Source organism: Urocampus carinirostris, chromosome 10 (genome assembly GCF_059441175.1).
Source record: "Urocampus carinirostris isolate Australia breed hairy pipefish chromosome 10, RoL_Ucar_1.0, whole genome shotgun sequence".
Taxonomy (NCBI): domain Eukaryota; kingdom Metazoa; phylum Chordata; class Actinopteri; order Syngnathiformes; family Syngnathidae; genus Urocampus; species Urocampus carinirostris.
The window spans coordinates 36,726,410-36,745,323 of NC_142358.1; the positions used below are offsets into that span (position 1 = coordinate 36,726,410).

The 18,914-nt window shown below is 40.9% G+C and overlaps 1 protein-coding gene across 1 annotated transcript in view; it reads right to left on the bottom strand.

The window, feature by feature from the left end:
• Nucleotides 1-1,182: 1,182 nt before the first annotated feature.
• The window catches only part of cadm1b (cell adhesion molecule 1b), a 722,615-nt gene continuing 704,883 nt past the window's right edge, over nt 1,183-18,914 (bottom strand). Inside the window, exons 16-17 of the mRNA XM_088345365.1 lie at nt 3,369-3,497; nt 1,183-1,882 (exon numbers count right to left, since the gene is read on the bottom strand). Coding sequence (XP_088201491.1) covers nt 1,764-1,882; nt 3,369-3,497 — 248 coding nt within the window. The 3' untranslated portion in view covers nt 1,183-1,763. The remainder of the gene's footprint in view (nt 1,883-3,368; nt 3,498-18,914) is intronic.

An 18,914-nucleotide genomic window follows, 5' to 3' on the forward strand; every position in this document is an offset into this window, starting at 1 on the left:
TGTCATTTGATCCATTACCTTAACACGTGTTTGTGTGTTAGACGTGTTATCGACTTTTTCCCTAAAAATGTTTTGTGTACAAATATCTAAGACGTGTTTGTTTCACGGACCACGTTCTTGAACGTGCATACTGAATTGCTGCTTTAGCCAATAAGAATGCAGTGAATGGTAATTTATTTACTGTACAGTAGACCCCTGGGTTACGGCGTTCCTGGCTTACAATATTTTCACGTTACAATGTGGAAAACAATGTTTTTATTGGCCCCGGTATACGACATAAACAGGAAAATATTTTTTTTCGCCCAAAAACCTAACAATTCAAATTTAGGGTCTTCAAACATATGATGAGTAAGGTAATATGACTTATCCAATATTGGTTGAGGTCATAAAACATGCTAGTTTGCTATGGGTCTGCATCACGGCATCATGAAAACGCCAAATATGGTATTGGTTGAACTACCTCCCATGATGCCTTTCTCTTTCTTTGATCAGTTTCATGTGTTTCAGAGAGATTTTGCAAGTCTGCAATCAAATACTGTATATTTTGTACTGTGTTCATACGCCATGGGTCGAAAGGCTTGAAGAGATGCTAAAGATACTAACAAAAAACATGATAACCATGGAAATGAAGCTTGCAAAGAAATATGAAAAAGACACACAGAACGTTATAAGTATATGGCCATAACCAATCGACAGTCAGGACAATTATTCGAATAAGGATGTGATTAAGGTAAAAAAGTCTTATAAGGGCAAGTGGAATTTTTAGAATTTGTTTTAATCCGCTCTCTCGTCCCCCTCTGCATCCACCCACTAACCCTACTGCACCAGCTCTACTTGCATCACACTCAAAATAAATACAATCCCATTATTCTTTTACATCTGTTTAACGATATGGATATTCAATAATATACACACATATTACATATAGGTAGTAATTTACTGTTTTATTGTTTCATATCTTGGGCTTGGAATGCATTAGCTAATTACCATCGTTTTCTATCCCATGCTATATGCTAAATTCACAGTGCGATACCCAGAAAATAAGAATAGCTATAACTGTTTCATCTCTTAGATTCCTGCTATTGTGGGAGGTGTCATATAATATGCTGGCCTGTTACTTGATTGCATCACAGCGTCGTGAGGATATGTTATCGGTTGAACTCCCTCCCATAATGCCTCTCTCTTCAAAATACTGTATCTCTCTAAGTAAATGTGGTATTTTTGATTTATTTATATTAAACTTAAATTTCTTTGACTAGGGTCCCAATACTTGCGGTAATGATGGAGGGGAAAGCATAAAGATTATTTCACCTTACAATCCTCACATTGGAACGAATGTCGTATCCCTGGGGTCTACTGTACTTGGGATAGTTCTTCTCTTCAAATCGGATAAAAACGTCATAAAATGTCTCCTTTAAGATGAACGCGAAATATAAAGCATCCTCTTGGCGCTCGGCGGCACAAGTTTACAAAGGAACACTTTCATCTAAAACAAGCACGAGGCCGGGATGGGAAGAAAACAAACCGAAATAGAACAAGGCACAAAATCGTCTGTAAAAGAAAGAAAGTTTACAGAAGTTTAGGCCCCAGCAGTCCAGGAAGCTTTTTTTTTTTTTTTTTTTTGAGACAAAAGACTCGGCGAGGCCACGCCGGTCCCAAAATTCGGCTTCCTTCTTTAAAACCTTCCCCCACCCCGAACCCGTCACAACACAATAATCCCCATCAGTTGGACCACGGCACCGCCATCTCTTCTTTACGGAACCCTAAATGTAATATTCTTTTTTCTCGTCGCTGTTGTTATGGCCGCCCTCGGCGTTGATGATGGCCGTGTCGGCGTCGGCGGCGTCGTCCGCCCCTTTGGCTTCGTGCGTGAAGTAAGTGCCTGTCGGACGACAAAAGGGAAAACTCTGTAATAGCAAAAAAAAAGCAATTGTATCCGGAATAGAATATACCTTTATTGTCATTGTTACAACATGGGTTGACTATATTGTGACAACGAAATTGGACGTGGCACTCCATAAATAAAACAAAGAAGATGATTGTACTGTCATTGTTGCAGGCTTTGTTTTCCTCTGGAGGGGAGTGTATGAGGGGGTGAGAGACAGACAGAGATGGCCGGATCCAACTAGATGTTTGATCTTACTGTACACACGGTCCAGTGGGCGGCAGTAGCTCAGGAGGTAGAGCAATCGTTTTAGGATTAAGGGATCCCAGTTCGAATCCCGGCTTGTCCGTGTTACATGCCGAAGTGTCCTTGGGTAAGACACTGAACCCCCAATACCCCCAATAAGCAGGTTAGCAGCCTTACATGGCTGCACAGATCATGGCCGCTATTGGGAAATGTGAAGCACAATGTAAAGCGCTTTGGGAGGTCATTGACTTGAAAAGCGCTATATAAATGCAGATCATTTCAGATCATCATTTCATTTCATTTCAGTGTTTTCTCCCCTGTTTGCTCAGTCCACGTATTGAATGAATTTGGGAATTACAGTCCTTAAGCATGCCTGATTTAAGTCGCCGGCGATGATAAAAGTTCCGTCGGGGTGTGCAAGCTGCTGTTTATTGATAGCAGCGGGCAGGAGATTTAGCGCTATGCTAACATTAGTATCTGGTGGAACGTTAGCATCCGGTGGGACGTAAACAGCAACCACAATGACCACAGTTAGCTCTTTCGGTAGATAGATGGGTCCACACGATACTGCCAGAAACTATATCGAGTGAGCAGTGTGTGTCAATGATTCGGCTGTTATTGCAGTGCATAGTCCCCCACCCCTGTTTTTACCGGAGTCTCTGTCTCAGTCCTGCCGGTGAAGCGTGCATCCTGCTAGTTGGACTTCGGAGTAATTCTGCGTTTTCGGACGAAGCTGTTGGTGGCAATCCGCAGCTCAAATTCACTCATTTTGTGGTTCATGGAACTGGCGTTGGTCAGGAACATGCATGGAAGCGCTGGTCTGTGTGGTCGCCTTCCTAGCCTAGGCCCAACCGGCAGGTTTTTACTTTTGCTGTGTCGTTGTCGGTAGGCAAATCACCCAGGGAGATCCAGTGGTCTCTGTATATCCCTCGGGATGTTGTGGATGTTATTGTAGTTTTGAAAGGAGTCGAAGGGAAAATATGAGGGATAAAAGAACACTGAAAAACAAAAGACCCTGAAGCCGCTGCACTCGCGCGCGCCGCCATCTTGGATCTACCAAATATTTCATTTTCTCAAGTGTTCAAATACTTATTTGCAGCTATATAATACATATAAATCGTTAAAAAAACCATGCATTGTGATTTCTGGATTTTTCTTTTTAGTTTATCTCACTCACAGTGGACATACTATCAGGCCGAAGGGTTCATGGAGGAGAGGGGATTTGGTGACGCCTTACCTTTGTGTCTGGCGAAGTATCGACCCAGAACGATGAGCGCGCAGAGGATGGCAAACATCACCACGGCGACCACACCGCCGATCACGGCGTGGTCCAGTTTGGGCGGCGCCCCCTCGCCCGCCCGGGAATCTGCGGATGCAAAAGGGGGATTGTTGAATCGGAATTTGTCCGTTTGAACCCTTGGTAAATTAGCCGACGCAAACGTGAAGAGTAAATGGTAAATGGTCTGCATTTATATAATAATATATATAATATATTCAAGTCAATGAAGACTTCCCAAAGCGCTTTACAGTGTGCTTCACACTTACCCATTCACACACACTCATACCCCAATAGCGGCCGTGCAGCCATGCAAGGCGCCAACCTGCTTATTGGGGGCATTAGGAATTCAGTGTATTGCCCAAGGACACTTTGACATATAACACGGGAATCGAACTCGAAATCGATCTCTTGATCCCAAGACAAGCGCTCTACCTCCTGAGCTAATGCCGCCCTATACAAGAGTAAGAAGAGTGTTTTGTTTTTTTTGTTAAAAAATGTTTTTTATAGATGTAAAAATGTATTACTAGAACCACATTGAGATACTTAGTATTTAAACTGAGGAAATTAAGAAATATCTGCACTATATATGGGTACTCCAGAAAAAAGCTAGTTCTTGTGTGTCATTCCATGATTTGTTCAAATCCGTCTGTCAGTCCATCCGTCCATCCAAATATCAGTACATCCATCACTCCAACAACCACTCCATCCATCAATTCATCTATAAACAATTAAAACAATCATTCCATACATCCATCCATCAAACAATCACTCCACCCATCCATCCATCAAACAATCACTCCATTCATCCGTCTAACAATCACTCCATCCATCCATCTAACAAACAATGACTCCATCCATCCATCTAACAATCACTCCAATAATCCATCTCTAAACAATCAAACAATCACTCCATCCATGCATCCAACAATCACTCAATCCATCCATCCATCCATCCATCAAACAATCAATCACTCCATCCATCCATTAACAATCACTATATCCATCCATCTAACAATCACTCCATCCATCCTTCTAACAATCACTCTAATTATTTATCTCTAAACAATCAAAAAATCACTCCATCCATCCATCCAACAATCACTCCATCCATCCATCCAACAATCACTCCATCCATCCATCCAACAATCACTCCATCCATCCATCCATCCATCAATCACTATATCCATCCATCAATCACTATATCCATCCATCAAACAATCACTATATCCATCCATCTAACAATCACTCCAATTATCCATCTCTAAACAATCAAACAATCACTCCATCTATCCATCCATCCAACGATCACTCCATCCATCCATCAATCACTATATCCATCCATCAAACAATCACTATATCCATCCATCTAACAATCACTATATCCATCCATCTAACAATCACTCCAATTATCCATCTCTAAACAATCAAACAATCACTCCATCTATCCATCCATCCATCAAACAATCTCTCCATCCATCTATAAACAATCACTTCATCCATCCATTCATCCATCAATCACTTCATCCATCCATTCATCCATCTAACAATCACTATATCCATCCATCTAACAATCACTCCAATTATCCATCTCTAAACAATCAAACAATCACTCCATCTATCCATCCATCCATCAAACAATCTCTCCATCCATCTATAAACAATCACTTCATCCATCCATTCATCCATCAATCACTTCATCCATCCATTCATCCATCTAACAATCACTATATCCATCCATCTAACAATCACTCCAATTATCCATCTCTAAACAATCAAACAATCACTCCATCCATCCATACATCTATCAAACAATCACCCCATCCATCCATCAAACAATCGCTCCATCACTCCATCCATCTATAAACAATCACTCCATCCATCCATCCAACAATCAGCCCATCCATCCATTCATCCAACAAACAATCACTCCATCCATCTATAAACAATCACCCCATCCATCCATTCATCCATCAAACAATCACTCCATCTATCCATCAAACAATCACTCCATCCATCCATCAAACAATCACTCCATCCATCTATAAACAATCACTCCATCTATCCATCCAACAATCACTCCATTCATCCATCAAACAATCACTCCATCCATCCATACATCTATCAAACAATCACTCCATCCATCCATCAAACAATCACTCCATCCATCTATAAACAATCACTCGATCCATCCACCATCCATATATAAACAATAAATCATTCCACCCATTCATTTATAAACAATAAATCACTTCATTCATCCAACAATCACTCCATCCATCCATCCATCCATCCATCCATCCATCCATCCATCCATCCATCCATCCATCCATCCATCCATCCATCCATCCATCCATCCATCCATCCATCCATCCATCCATCCATCAATCATTCCTGTCTGTATCCCCTGTTGGGAGGTGGCTAGAGTCAAGAACACACTCACATTCACCAACCATTCATTCATCTTCGCTCTTCAGAGCCTGACACTGAACATTAAGCCCACAGCACAACAAGGGGTGAGTTTCTGTGCCATGCAACCCTTCACCAACAGTGGGCTCGACCGCATACAATGGTTTACCCCCTTAGCATCATAGGAGCTGATATCACCCCTCACCGGACAGCTGAACTGTTGATAAACAAATATGTGTCTGTACAACGTCATGCCAAATATCATTGGAAAACTTAAACCCTTGGGATTTAAGAGACAATTTCAAAATATACTCATCATAGAAACATTACCATCAGTAATCAGTATGTCATTTTTGGGGGGTTTAATTTGCTCACCGTACATTTGCGCTAAACAGCAAATTATTTATGATTCGAGTGATTCAATTCCATTTCAACCACTTAAATCACGCATGTCCAAAGTCTGGCCCGGAGGCCAGTTACAGCCCGTGATCGAATTTGTACTGGCCCGCAGCCTCTGTCATCAAATTGATAATATACCAATAATTTTAACCGCAGTATTAAATAAATTTGTACCAAAAAAACCAACAATCACAATTTCACCAGATGATGGCAGTAGTCCTTAGGCCACCACCCTTGGCTTTAAGTGAGAATTTTAGCTCATCCCATTTCCGACCTGGCGACTGTAAATTAAAAAGAAAAAAGTTGACTGTAACGACTGCCGCTACACGGACAAGTGGAAATTGGAGTATTTATTTTTACCGAAATCCAAAACAACTGCGTCTGCCTAATTTTCCAAGAGAGTGGGGCTGTTATCAAAGAACATAATATAAAAAGGCACTGCCGGACCAAAGATAATCACTACAAAAAGCTAACTGGAAACGAACGCTGTGAAAAAGTGAAGTAACTGGAAGCTGTTTTAACAGCACAGTAGCTCTTTTTCACAAAACCCTGCAAGTTAAATGAAAACGCTACAACGGCAAGCTACGAGGTCGCAACGCTGGTCTCCAAGCACTGCAAACCTAACGAACTTAAGAGTATAAGTATGGATGTTAAAAGGGCATGAGAGTGTGATTGTGCCGACTGTGTTGTATGGTGCAGAGACTTGGCGCCTGAACGCAGATTTGAGAAGGTCACTAAATGTTTTTGAGATGAAGTGTTTCAGGAGTATGTTAGTGGAGTGACAAGATTGGATAGTTTGAGAAATGAAATTGTGAGGGACAGGACTAGAGTAGTAGTGGAACTGAGCAAGTGTGCGGATGAGAGAGTACTCGGTTGGTTTGGACACATGGAGAGGATGGATGAGGAGCGAATGTTGAAGAGGATCTACAGAGCAGAAGTCAATGGAAGGAGACCAAGAGGAAAGCCGCGATTGACGTGTATGGATGTTATTATGAGTGCACTGCAGGAAAGAGGTCTACATATGATGGAAGCTAGAGCTCTTGTTGGTGATAGAAATGAGTGGAGAGGTGTTGTGAAAGGTTAGTGGGATGTTTGGACGCGTTCTAAGGGATGGGCAGGGAACCCATATGATGCGGCAAGGGTAAACCAGTGAAAGCTGTCAAGCCCTGCTGTTGAACAGAAGAGTGTGTTGTGTCACCCTGACCCGAGTGCCATGGCCGCTTTCTTGTGTCCCGTTTTCATCTGGAGGGACGGAAGCATGACCAACTTAGGTGCTTAACTTGTTTGGGTGTTTTGGCCATGGTCCAAAAATGTTTGTGGGTGTTTTTTTTTGCAATTTTTTTCTTTTTCTCTTTTCTTTTTTTTTTATGTGTTTGTCTTGCTGTCGGTCACCCCTCGAGGGATATGACCAGGGTAGATAGATAGAATTTATTACCAAACATTCAAAGAATCAAAAAGCTGAATCATCTGCCCTCACACATATTCAGTATACTGAATCTGGGCTGCTTTATGAAAGGTTTGGACACTCCTGACTTTGTATAATAATAGAAACTGAAAAGTACCAATTTTGCAATTTTATCTATCCTTTTGGCAAAAATAAATGAAATTATACCAGTAATAGCCATTAAATGATTAGACTGCCAAGACTTAACAAATGGGCTGTGAACTAGCAAGGCTCCAAGGAGTAACATTTTAATTCTGCGTACAGAAGAAAACAATGACGACACGCTAGCATGGCACCAGTCGCTCCTATGGGGTTTGAGGGAAGTTAACGCTAAACGCTCTAACAGAAGAGCGCCAAAATAGACTATTAAAGCATTTTTTTTTGTTCTTACTTAACGGCACGTGCAGCAACTGGATGATAGCGGCATCTTTTTTCTTCATTTTTATGATTTCAGCATTTCTTTTCATAGCTTCAAGTGCACTCTTAAGCGTGCCATGCAGTTTAAATGCTTTCTTTCACACTTGCCAAGCTATGAAAGGCGAGAATGACGCTATAAACGCGCCAAAGTAGTGACATTAGAGCGACAATATAGAATAATCTGACCCCGACGTAATAGCTTGAAAATAGCTAACGGGGAATGTGGGTCACATTGATTTGCTATTGTTGTCGGTACAGAGGCAGCGAACAGGCAATCTATAGGTGGACCAAAATTGAATTCTTTGGGAAAAAATATGGACCGGGCATGTCATGGCTGTGGAAGTGACAATGGGTGGGTGGGTAATTGGATCCCTTAACCGCTAGGGTGGTAGGGGCATCATTTCCTGTGGTGTGTCTTGGGAAAGTACAGCCTGTGGGTGCCCATCCCTCTCCAGGCCAACAGATTTCAAAAAGTTTACAAGGTTTGCTTCATCTTTGTGGTTTGGGGCCGTTTTTTAAGAACAATTTCAATGTTAAAATATTATTGTGCAACATGTATATTGGATTGAATTCAAAAGGTGCAATAATAAATATGTGCCGTATTTCTTTGTGTAGTGCGCACTCCTGTATAATGCGCATCCTTTAATTTGAATCAACGACCTTTTATTTGACTTTTTCTCAGCTCAAACTAATCATTGTAAGCAACAAAAGTACATGATTGAAACGTTTGATTGACTACGTGAACTATGAACAGAATCACAACATCCGTCCATCCATTATCTGCACTGCTTATCCTCAGTAGGGTCGCGGGGGTGCTGGAGCCCATCCCAGCTATCTTCGGGCAGTGGGCAGGCGACACCTTGAACTAGTTGCCAGCCAGTTGCAGGACAATTCACTTGTTCATTCACACCTAGGTAAAATTTGGTGGATCGGCCAATTAACCTGACATGCATGTTTTGGGAATGTGGGAGGAAACCGGAGTGTCCGGAGAAAACCCACGCACGCACGGGGAGAACATACAAGCTCCGACTGGTAGCTGGATTTGATCCCATGGCCTCAGATTTGTGCTGCAGACGCGCTAACCACTCAACCGCCGTGCCGCCCAGAATCATAACATAAAATTTACAATTTATTCATTTCATGTCCTTCAAAGTCAGTTTAATCTTCCCTATGCTTTTTTTTTAATTTATTTTTTATTTCTCATGTAAATTATCTCAATTCAATGTAACCGGACTCGTTGCTGATATGACCACGTTTTTGCTCTCCTGTCCCGGCTACTGACCCGTTTTTTCCGTTCCCGACACCGCTATCACTCGCCACGGAAGTGCCACTCACGCGTTCAGAGCGACCTGCTTCCCGCGACCAACGAGCACCAGATAGTGTGTGCAATCCTTTCCTTTCTTCCCAATAAAACTGAGACCATTTATTAAAGAAAATCACACTTGTGTGGTGTTTGGAACGGATTAGCGCATTCCCATTCAAAAGGCGACTCTACTTACAAATGTTTCAGGTTACAAAGCTACTCCCAGAATGAATTTAAAATCGCAAGCAGAGGTACCATTGTATGTGATAAAGTTAAAACTTATATAAACTCTATGTTGGCAGAATTACTCAAATAAAAACAAGCATTAAGGTAAATAAATTTAATAACACTGTAATAACACACCTCGGGCGAGTGCCCCGGCAGCACTGCCCGCCCCCGTGTGTCTAGTTAACTATATTCACACAGGAAACAGAAAAATACACCGGAAATGCGACTTCAAAATAAAAGAGTACAAGACTGAAAAACGTACAAGAGATGCAATTAGACTGATTATTGAAACGTTACTTCGTGTGTGTGTGTGTGTGTGTGTGTGTGTGTGTGTGTGTGTGAAAGATTGTTTTTATATTTAGGAATATAAAAACAAGTTATATTCACACAGTGAATTCTGAGAAATGTTACAACCAAAACGACCAACCTATCAGTATGAATAAATGAATTCATTTGGAGCATCCAAACTAAAAACTCCGTGTTAAATCGTCCTGCACCCATAAAACACAAGCAACTGAATTCTCTTTACCAAAGCAATGCACGAGCCTCACTTTTATTTTGAAAAACCTAAGAAACTAAGATGTGTCTTGATTTCGCCGCTGTCCTCTGGCGTCATCGTTCAAGTCCAGTGCGTGACTAGTGAGACTTCTGGCAAATTGAGCTGCTCTCTCATGCAGCAAAAGAATAGCGCCGCCATTTTCCCAAAGAGCGCCCTATCGTACACGATTGATACGAACTATTTTTGGGGTTTGGAATTTCCAAAGGCTTTGAACGTCGCCTTGTTCTTTCGCAGGGTGCCGGGATAAATGCACCCTAGTGCGAGAGAGCGATGCTCCGTGACACCTGAGGCAGGCGCGCACACGGCCGCCCGGGTGCAATTTATCTCTGAGAGCTCGATATGACTTCCACAAATGGCCTCTCATGAAGGCCAATATACTTTATTGCGTGTGAACTCGCCTTTAAAATCGCTGCCAGTGGTTTTTATACCTCAGCTAGCTTCGGGCGCTAACATGTATGCTTGAAATGAAGACATTGTAGTAACAGTGTTTTATTAGCAAAGAAAAAAAAAATGCCTCTTGAGCAATGTTCCCTGTAATTTCCCACGGGTCTGAGCGTTCACAAAAGTCGGTGAGAAACGCTTGAAACAACAGTGAGCAACCATAATCCCAAGTGTGGCAAGATAATGAATTATCAAACATGTCCAAAACTTGACATCAAGTTACATTTTGCTGAGTTTCCGGCAATGCAAAATTATTTTTCAATAAATTATTGACTCATGTGCAAAGGTTGTACGGCCTACAAACGTCGTTTGTTCTTTCAATTCTTTCACAAGATATCCATTTCTTTTTATTTCCTGATATATTTTGTCGCATAATATTAACATTTTTGGGGGCTTATTTAGTCGGTTGTAAGATATATATGTATATCAGTGTTACAGTGTTATTGTTACTGTCTACCTGACTTGTTTACCTGACTGCCCATTTTGCACATCTGGTTAGCTGTTCCTCTTGCGCTCTTTGCACTACTGTAAAATACTATACATAGCCATAATTATTTAGTATATTATTAGTACTTCAATACTCCAACTCAATACAACATTTTATTTATAACTGTACATTCAAGGAAACTGTGCGGGTCAGATGTATCGACATTTCGTTCTGTATACACGTGTACTAGAATGACAATAAAGTATATTTGAATCTGAATCTGATATATATGTGTTTTTATACCTTTCCATTATATCTTTTTTTTCTTTATGACCAGGAAAAAATATCTTTCACTTCTTTTCTCTGTGTCCACTTTTTTGCATGTATTTTGTGGAGTCTATTGTGAATGATAGCTTTTTGTCACAGAACCATACAGTAGACTGTTAACTGAGTGGGAAGGGGACACGAAGAGCATGCTGGAATACACACATACGCATTGCCAGGTAGAACTCTGAGAGTGGCAAATGGCAGCGCATACTATACTGCATTGTTGACTTCGTATATTGTAATAAGAGGCAATATTCTCCCATTCAGGTACTTTGTAACCTGAAACTCTTGTATGTAGAGGTAACATTGTACACTCACTGAATCACTTCCCTAATATGGTCCATATTTAAACGTGAGGAGCATGTTTAAAGTGTCCTTAAAAATAATATTATAAATATTTTTTCTATCTAGTATGTGTTGACAATGCTCAACTGAGTTCAAAGAGCCCGTATGCTTTACTTTCCACCACGCCTATCTGCTTTTATTTTACTTCAAGCAAAGCAGTTCGGAGTGGAACACATAAGGATAGAGGAATGGGGGTTAGGGGAGGGGTGTTAGAGAGTGAGTTTTTTGTTTGTATTTGTTTAGAATGAAAATGGTGAAAGTAAGAGGTTGCCTGCTTCAAATACAGTCCAAACGCTAACCTCAAAGAGATGAAAGAAAAATAGTTCATTCAAGCTTGTCTAAGAAATGTACATAATTGCACAGAAAACAATAATGACACAAGCCAGGAGATGGCGGCAACGAGAGAAAAAATATCCAAATTCCGTTTAGCTCCTTTAATACTACAAAGTATAACTATGTTATTACCTTCAATTTGATCCACTGAGAAAAAAAAACTAAGTACAGTATCCCCTATACTGTATACCAGAGGTAACCAGCATGTTTTAAGCTTAGAGCTACTTTTTTGTTAATTATTAGCACAGAGGGTTAATAGTTTGAAATGCATCTCTAAAATAACAACATACAATAACATGTTATTACACTGTTGTTACAATGTTGAATTGTAATTTGTTATATATATATATATATATATATATATATATATTATTACCAGGTTGTTGGCCTGGGGAGGGATGGGCGCCACCAGGCTGTACTTGCCCAAGACACACCACAGGGAATGGTGCCCCTACAACCCTAGTGGTTAAGGGATATAAGGGAGATTATATATATATATATATATATATATATATATATATATATATATATATATATATAATATGTATTATAGGCTGATTAAATTTTTTTCTTTGTAAGACTTGATGGAGTATATAAATGATGGAATTTTTAAAGTTTACTCGCAGCCGCCATCTCCTGGCTTGTGTCATCACAACAGCCTCTATTAGCTTGTTCATGATGCACGTGCAAGTTCGTGCATTTCTTAGACACCCTCTATTTTTTCATCCCTTTTCGGTTTGGGTTGGCGTTTGTACTGTACTTGAAGCAGGCCTTTTCTTACTTTCGATATTTTCATGCTAAGATAACTGTCTGGACCAGCACAAAGAGTAGACCCAATCGCGTAACGTTAACCACAAGTTGTATTGATAGAAAGAGGAAGGGCAGCGCCCTCGATCCGGTGCTCGCTGGATGCGGGAGGCAAGTCGCTCTCGCAATCGGATGGAAAAACAGGTCGATAGCCGGGACAGGAGAGCAAAAACGTGGTCGGGGTCAGAAACGGGTCCAAAGTCGGGACGGGAGAGCAGACGGGGTCGGGATCAAAACAGGTCGTAGCCGGAGACAAACGGGGAGATCAGGAACGGGCAGGTGGAAAAACGGGTGCAAAAACAGGCGGAAGTCAGGGTCAAAAAGGCTTGCCTAGTATCAACAGAGGTTCGCAGACGGACTGACAACAGGAAAGTGACGGGACTGGGTTTAAATAGGGACCGGGAGTCAATCAGATAGCCCGCTGCGGCTGGCGTCAAATGAGCGGGCACAGGTGATTAAATCAGTAATCATGACGATAACAACAAAAAAACAAAAACTGGCAGGGATGAGCATGACCTCCCTCGTCAGGGAAGAAGATATATATATATATATATACGTAATATACATATGATACTTTAAATTTCCATTTTCTTTAATTTACTCCTAACCGCACCAATGTTGGTATTGCCAATTACCAACATACATATATATATAACAAATAGAACTTATTATTATGGTAATTGCTCTCCCGGCGAAGACAATCAAATAAAATTAAAAACCATTATTGGTTGAATATACAAATGACAAAGGACAGGGTAATATTTTCTTTTTCTCCAAATTTAATGAACTAGAGCAAAGATCCTTTTGAGCAGAGCGAATTTAAAAACACTCTATGAGTGCACCCCTGAGTAAATAATGGATTTAGAAGTTAATAATGGAATACAGCAAGTTGTGTGTTGCCCAAGTATTCATACATTCAAATTAAAATGACCTGACGGTATTTGACCGTATTCCGTTCAGGTATTTGACTAAAATTTTGTTCGAGTACTGGACCATCCATGATGTGGACTACAGGAGCTATTACAAAATCAAGCACGGACTTACTACGCATTCGAAAGAAAACACAAATGTGGGATTTTCCGCATAAACCGTGAGGCTTATATTTCCAGACAACAGCACAACGGATACCATAGTGTAGAGAATAGTGCCAGTTTGTAAAACTTGTTGTTGCCATGGTGGCAGAAAAAAATTGCATTCGCTTGTCATCGATCCTTGAGGATTAAAGGAAAGTCCAGCGCCCTGACAATAACTCAGATGATACAGAAAGAGAACCGATTGAATTGATAACTTCCTCAGCTTTTTAATTCGTTTCAAAAGGTTGAGGACTGGAAAAAGTTGAAAAATTGTGAGTCAATATTAAATGAAGTACTGTCAAACCCCCCGCCCCCCTGTTATGTATTACAGTGGAACCTCGGTTCTCGACCGTAATCCGTTCCAGAACCCTGTTCGAAAACCGATTTGTTTGATCACCAAAATCATTTTTCCCATTAAAAATAATGTAAATCGTTTTAATCCGTTCCGACACCCTGAATGTTTACCTTGAATGTTTAACGTAAACATAAAGCTAACCCAGGCTAATCGTACGTCCGCGTTTTCGTTATCTTCTGTACGAAAGATTACGCTAACATGAATGTGTAAAAATAAAAAAATCAGGTCGTTTACAAGTCATTTAGCACCCGGGTCTCCACAACAAGTGGTGAGCGGTTCATTGGAAAGGGGGCTCCGTTCCAACACCCTCAATGTTGGGCTCCGTTCCAACACCCTGAATGTTTAATGTAAACTTAAAGCTAACCCAGGCTAATCAAACGTTCGCGTTATCGTAATCTTATGAATAGGATTTCTTACCTTTGTGGTGGTCAGCAGAAGGCGCTCGCACACCTCCTTCATATTTGGCTATTATTTCTTTCTTAAATGCAATAGTTGTACGCACTACTTTTCTTTTTTCACCTGTAGCAACTTTGCTGCTTGCACTGACTTTCTTCAGAGGCATAATAAGGGGCTAAAACACCCGTAAGCCGCTCAGCATCGCACCCTAGCGTACGCACTCACACTAACCGTTTCACCGGATGCTAACGTTAGCATAGCGCTAAATCTCCTGCCCGCTGCTATCAATAAACAGCAGCTTGCACACCCCAATGGAGCTTTATCGTCGACGGCGACTTTAATCGGGCATGTTTATGGACTGTACTCCCAAATCCATTCAATATGTGGACTAAGCAGTTCTGGAAAAACACTGGACTATGTGTAATGTAAGATCAAACATCAAACATTCCGGTTGTATCCACCAACTCTGTTTGTCCCTCACCCCCCTCATCCCCCAACCCCCCCATCCCCCCCTGAAGGAAAACAACGCCTACTTACAACAAAGACAGTTAGTTATTTGTTCCTTTATCTCTTTGTTTCCTTATCCTCACTGTAAATGTGGAACTGGAGTCGTCCAATTTCGTTGTCACAGCATATCCCATGTTGTAACAATGACAATAGAGGCATATTCTATTCCATTCTATTCTATTCTATTCTATTCTATTCTATTACCGGTGTTCGAACTCCGATTTTCTGACCGAACAGCGAAGCAAGAATTTCTCGAAATTATTGGTCGGACACCGATTTGTTCGAAAAGAGAGGCGTTCGAAAACCGAGGTTCCACTGTATCTGAATACATAGTTCTTCCTGCCAGCGCCTCAACCTTCACAAGATCGATTAAATAATGCCAAGCTTAGGGGCGGCAGCTCGATTTGCTTCTTCAAGTGCCCAAGCCATAGCTCTTGAATCAAACGATCAAATCCTACACCTGTCCTCCAGTATTTTCCATGTTGGTGAGTGTTGGGACTAGGGCTGCACCAAATAATCAATACAATAGTTGAAACTTGATAATTAAAAGCAGTGGCAACAAATTTCAATACCAATTTGTTGTGTTGCTCACTAAATGCATTACTCAGCACGTTTATTCAATGCAAATAAGAATGCATTGAATTCCGTTGTGACGTAGAAGGGGTGTGCTTGTAGTGCCACTTTGACCCAGCAGGGGGCGACTCGAAAAACTTGTAGTCACATTTAGGTCCGGCAGAGGGCGCTTCGAGACCGTATTTTGATGCATGAATGAATGAATTACTGACCGGCCTAAAATACAAGGTTCCTCTGGAACCGACGATGTTGCTTCTCATTTTTTTCCACTTTATTTAAAAAGTATCTTAAATACATATTTGCAGGTGTATAGCAAGCATTTATATGTATTTTTGTTTATTGTAAAGCTATTTGACAAACACTTGGATTTTTGTTTGATAGTATACAATATTCTCTTTTTCTGTCCAAAATTTTGGATTAAATTGGAGGAAATTAAATAATATATTCATCAAAAATCTGATTATTTATTAATGAAAAATGATTGTCTGATTCAAGGATTATTAAAATTATTGTTGCTCCATTAGTGAGTACAACTAACAGATTCACAGTAGTTCTGATTAATCAGACAATTTAATTGGATCTCTGTTAACTACTTATTTATTTTATTGGTCTTCTGTTGCCGGGCAAAATGTTTTTTCTTCCACCGAAACAAAAAAAATAATATGCCACACTGTAGTTGAAGATGCAAGGCAGTAAATTCTAGGCTTTGGACCTTTTGTTGGAACTAGTGAAGAAGTATGATCTTAAGCCCGAGCACGACATTTTAGGTCTGGCGCGATCCGTTAGGCCTAAAATGTCAATCATTACGTTCGGGTTTGGGTCGGGGATCTCTCACTGATTTTTTTTTTAATTTTTATTTTCCACCCGTCACTGTTCTTAATTTTCTTTGTTGTTGTTGAGGATTAGTACAGTGGATTCCGTCCTCCTCTCGCGGATTCTTTTCACTGAGTCCTCACAAATAAACTTTAACAAATAGAGTTTGCGTTTTGTCGGGCTCGGGCTGTGTCAGGCTTTAAAAAACGTGGGCCCAGGTCAAGTTGGGCTAGATTTTTTTAGGCCTGATTTTATTTCTTAGCTAGGGTTAGGGTTTTGGTTGGAGCTAGGTTTAGGGTTTTGGTTAGAGCTAGGGCTAGGGTTTTTGTTGGAGTTTGGGTTCGGGTTTTGTTTGGAGCTAGGGACCGGGTTTTGTTTGGGGTTAGGGTTGTAGTTGGAACAAGGCCTTCCATTTTTACAAACTTTTATGAAATCCATTTTCATCAACAAAAAATGCAATTACAAGCACTAAATCACAATAAATTCGTCGAAATGTGACAATTTCTCTCAAAAAGATTTTACCCGACTCGGGTTGATTAGCCAAGATGGCCGCTCATGTCACTCGGCCGTGTTCGGGTGTTCAAGTTCCAATTTTTTTTCGAACCCCGCAACAAAACGATTATTTTGAATGTAGGACTACCGATGTACCTCTATACTTGTCAAGAGACCGGACCAGAACGGAGGCAGGAGGCAGGAAGGGAGAACCCATTTGCGTTGACGATCAAAACTTTTATTTAGCAAAATAAAAGTCGTCCAAAACTCAGGGACAAAACAGAACAAAAACAGGCTTTTACTCAAAACGTGAAAACACAGGTTTCCTCCGTATCAAACAAAACAGGGCAGAGCAAAAACAGAACAAAAACAGGCTTTTACTCAAAACGTGAAAACACAGGTTTCCTCCGTATCAAACAAAACAGGACAGAGCAAAACAGAAGGGAAAATGCAGACAGAAAATGCAAATGAACCAGCACCCGCAATACCCACAACCCACCCTTAAGTAGCACACACGCAAATTAGCTGATCTACTACAGGGGGGCGGGGCCAGCCGGTCGCCACGGCGACCATGCTGGACACGACAATACTTTCTTTCAAAGCATATCTGAGCTTGTTAATGCGTCACTTCTTCTTCCACATGTTTCATTTTCATATTAAAAACGAGCGTTATCTTTTACTCAGATTTCACTCAGGTGAAAAAAAAAAAATCACACTTCGTTATTTGAAGCCGGACGTATCTAGACCCGAATCACACCTTCATGGTGTTTCCGCCATTATTTCAATCTTCCCTCCGTTCGGGAAATCTGCAAATTGATTTTGTATTTTTTCACCCGTAAGGCTTCTTGTTACTTGGCAGATGTTGACAAGTTTTGAACAAAAAAAAAAAGGGAAAAAAAAATCAAAATAAGGCATGATCCAATCGCGGCCATTATACTGTTTCCTTGGCAACTTGCGGTGGATGCGAAACGTCTGGAGCAGCGCAAAAAGGAAAAAGGATTTGGCAGCAATTTAAAGTTAAAAGCGTATTACAACACCCGAACGGCGCCTTGAGATACATTGAAATTGTTCGGTGCGCTCGCTCATAACCTGAAACAACATTTGCCGTAAATCGTCCTTCCCCACGGAGACGGAATTGATACGTTGTAGTGACAAAAAACTCGGGTGGTTTTTCTGCTTCTCCCAAAAACAAGACTCGTCTTCTCTGAGAGACACCAATAATTTAGAAGTTGCGGTTATTTTCCAGTGGAAAGTTTGTTTATTTGTGCTTTTACACGAAGTTGTCAGGTTCTGGACGGTTGCCATGGCGCCCAGCTGGCACCGCCCCTTGACACCGGCTGACTCCCATTTTCCGATTACTCCTGTGGGTACTTAAACCTGCTCTTTTGAACTGATTGTTGTTGAAAACTTGTTTATGCTTAGTTGTATATTTTGTGCTTGTTGGACTTTGTTGCACTTCGGTGTAACATACTGAGAGATTCCTGCGAGTTCTGATTAATTCTGGAAATGACTACCATAAATTCCGGACTATAAGCCGCTACTTTTTTCCCAAACGTTCAGCCCTGCGGCTTATTCAATGATGCGGCCAATTTGTATAATTTTTCTAACGCCCGCCAGCGGTGCTCGAGTACAAAAGGTAAGATTGACAGAACAAAAGGTAAGATTGAGACCGGTGGAATAGACTGCTACTTCATATGCGCCGAGGAAGACTGCTACTTCTTCGATTGTGCACAAATTGTCTTTAGGATAAAGGTCCTTTCCGATAACGAGGAAGACGCCTTTAAAGGCATTAGTTATAAAGAGGAAGATGAGGTCTTTTTACCGTGAATTTTACAATTACGGTATGTTTTTACTTAACA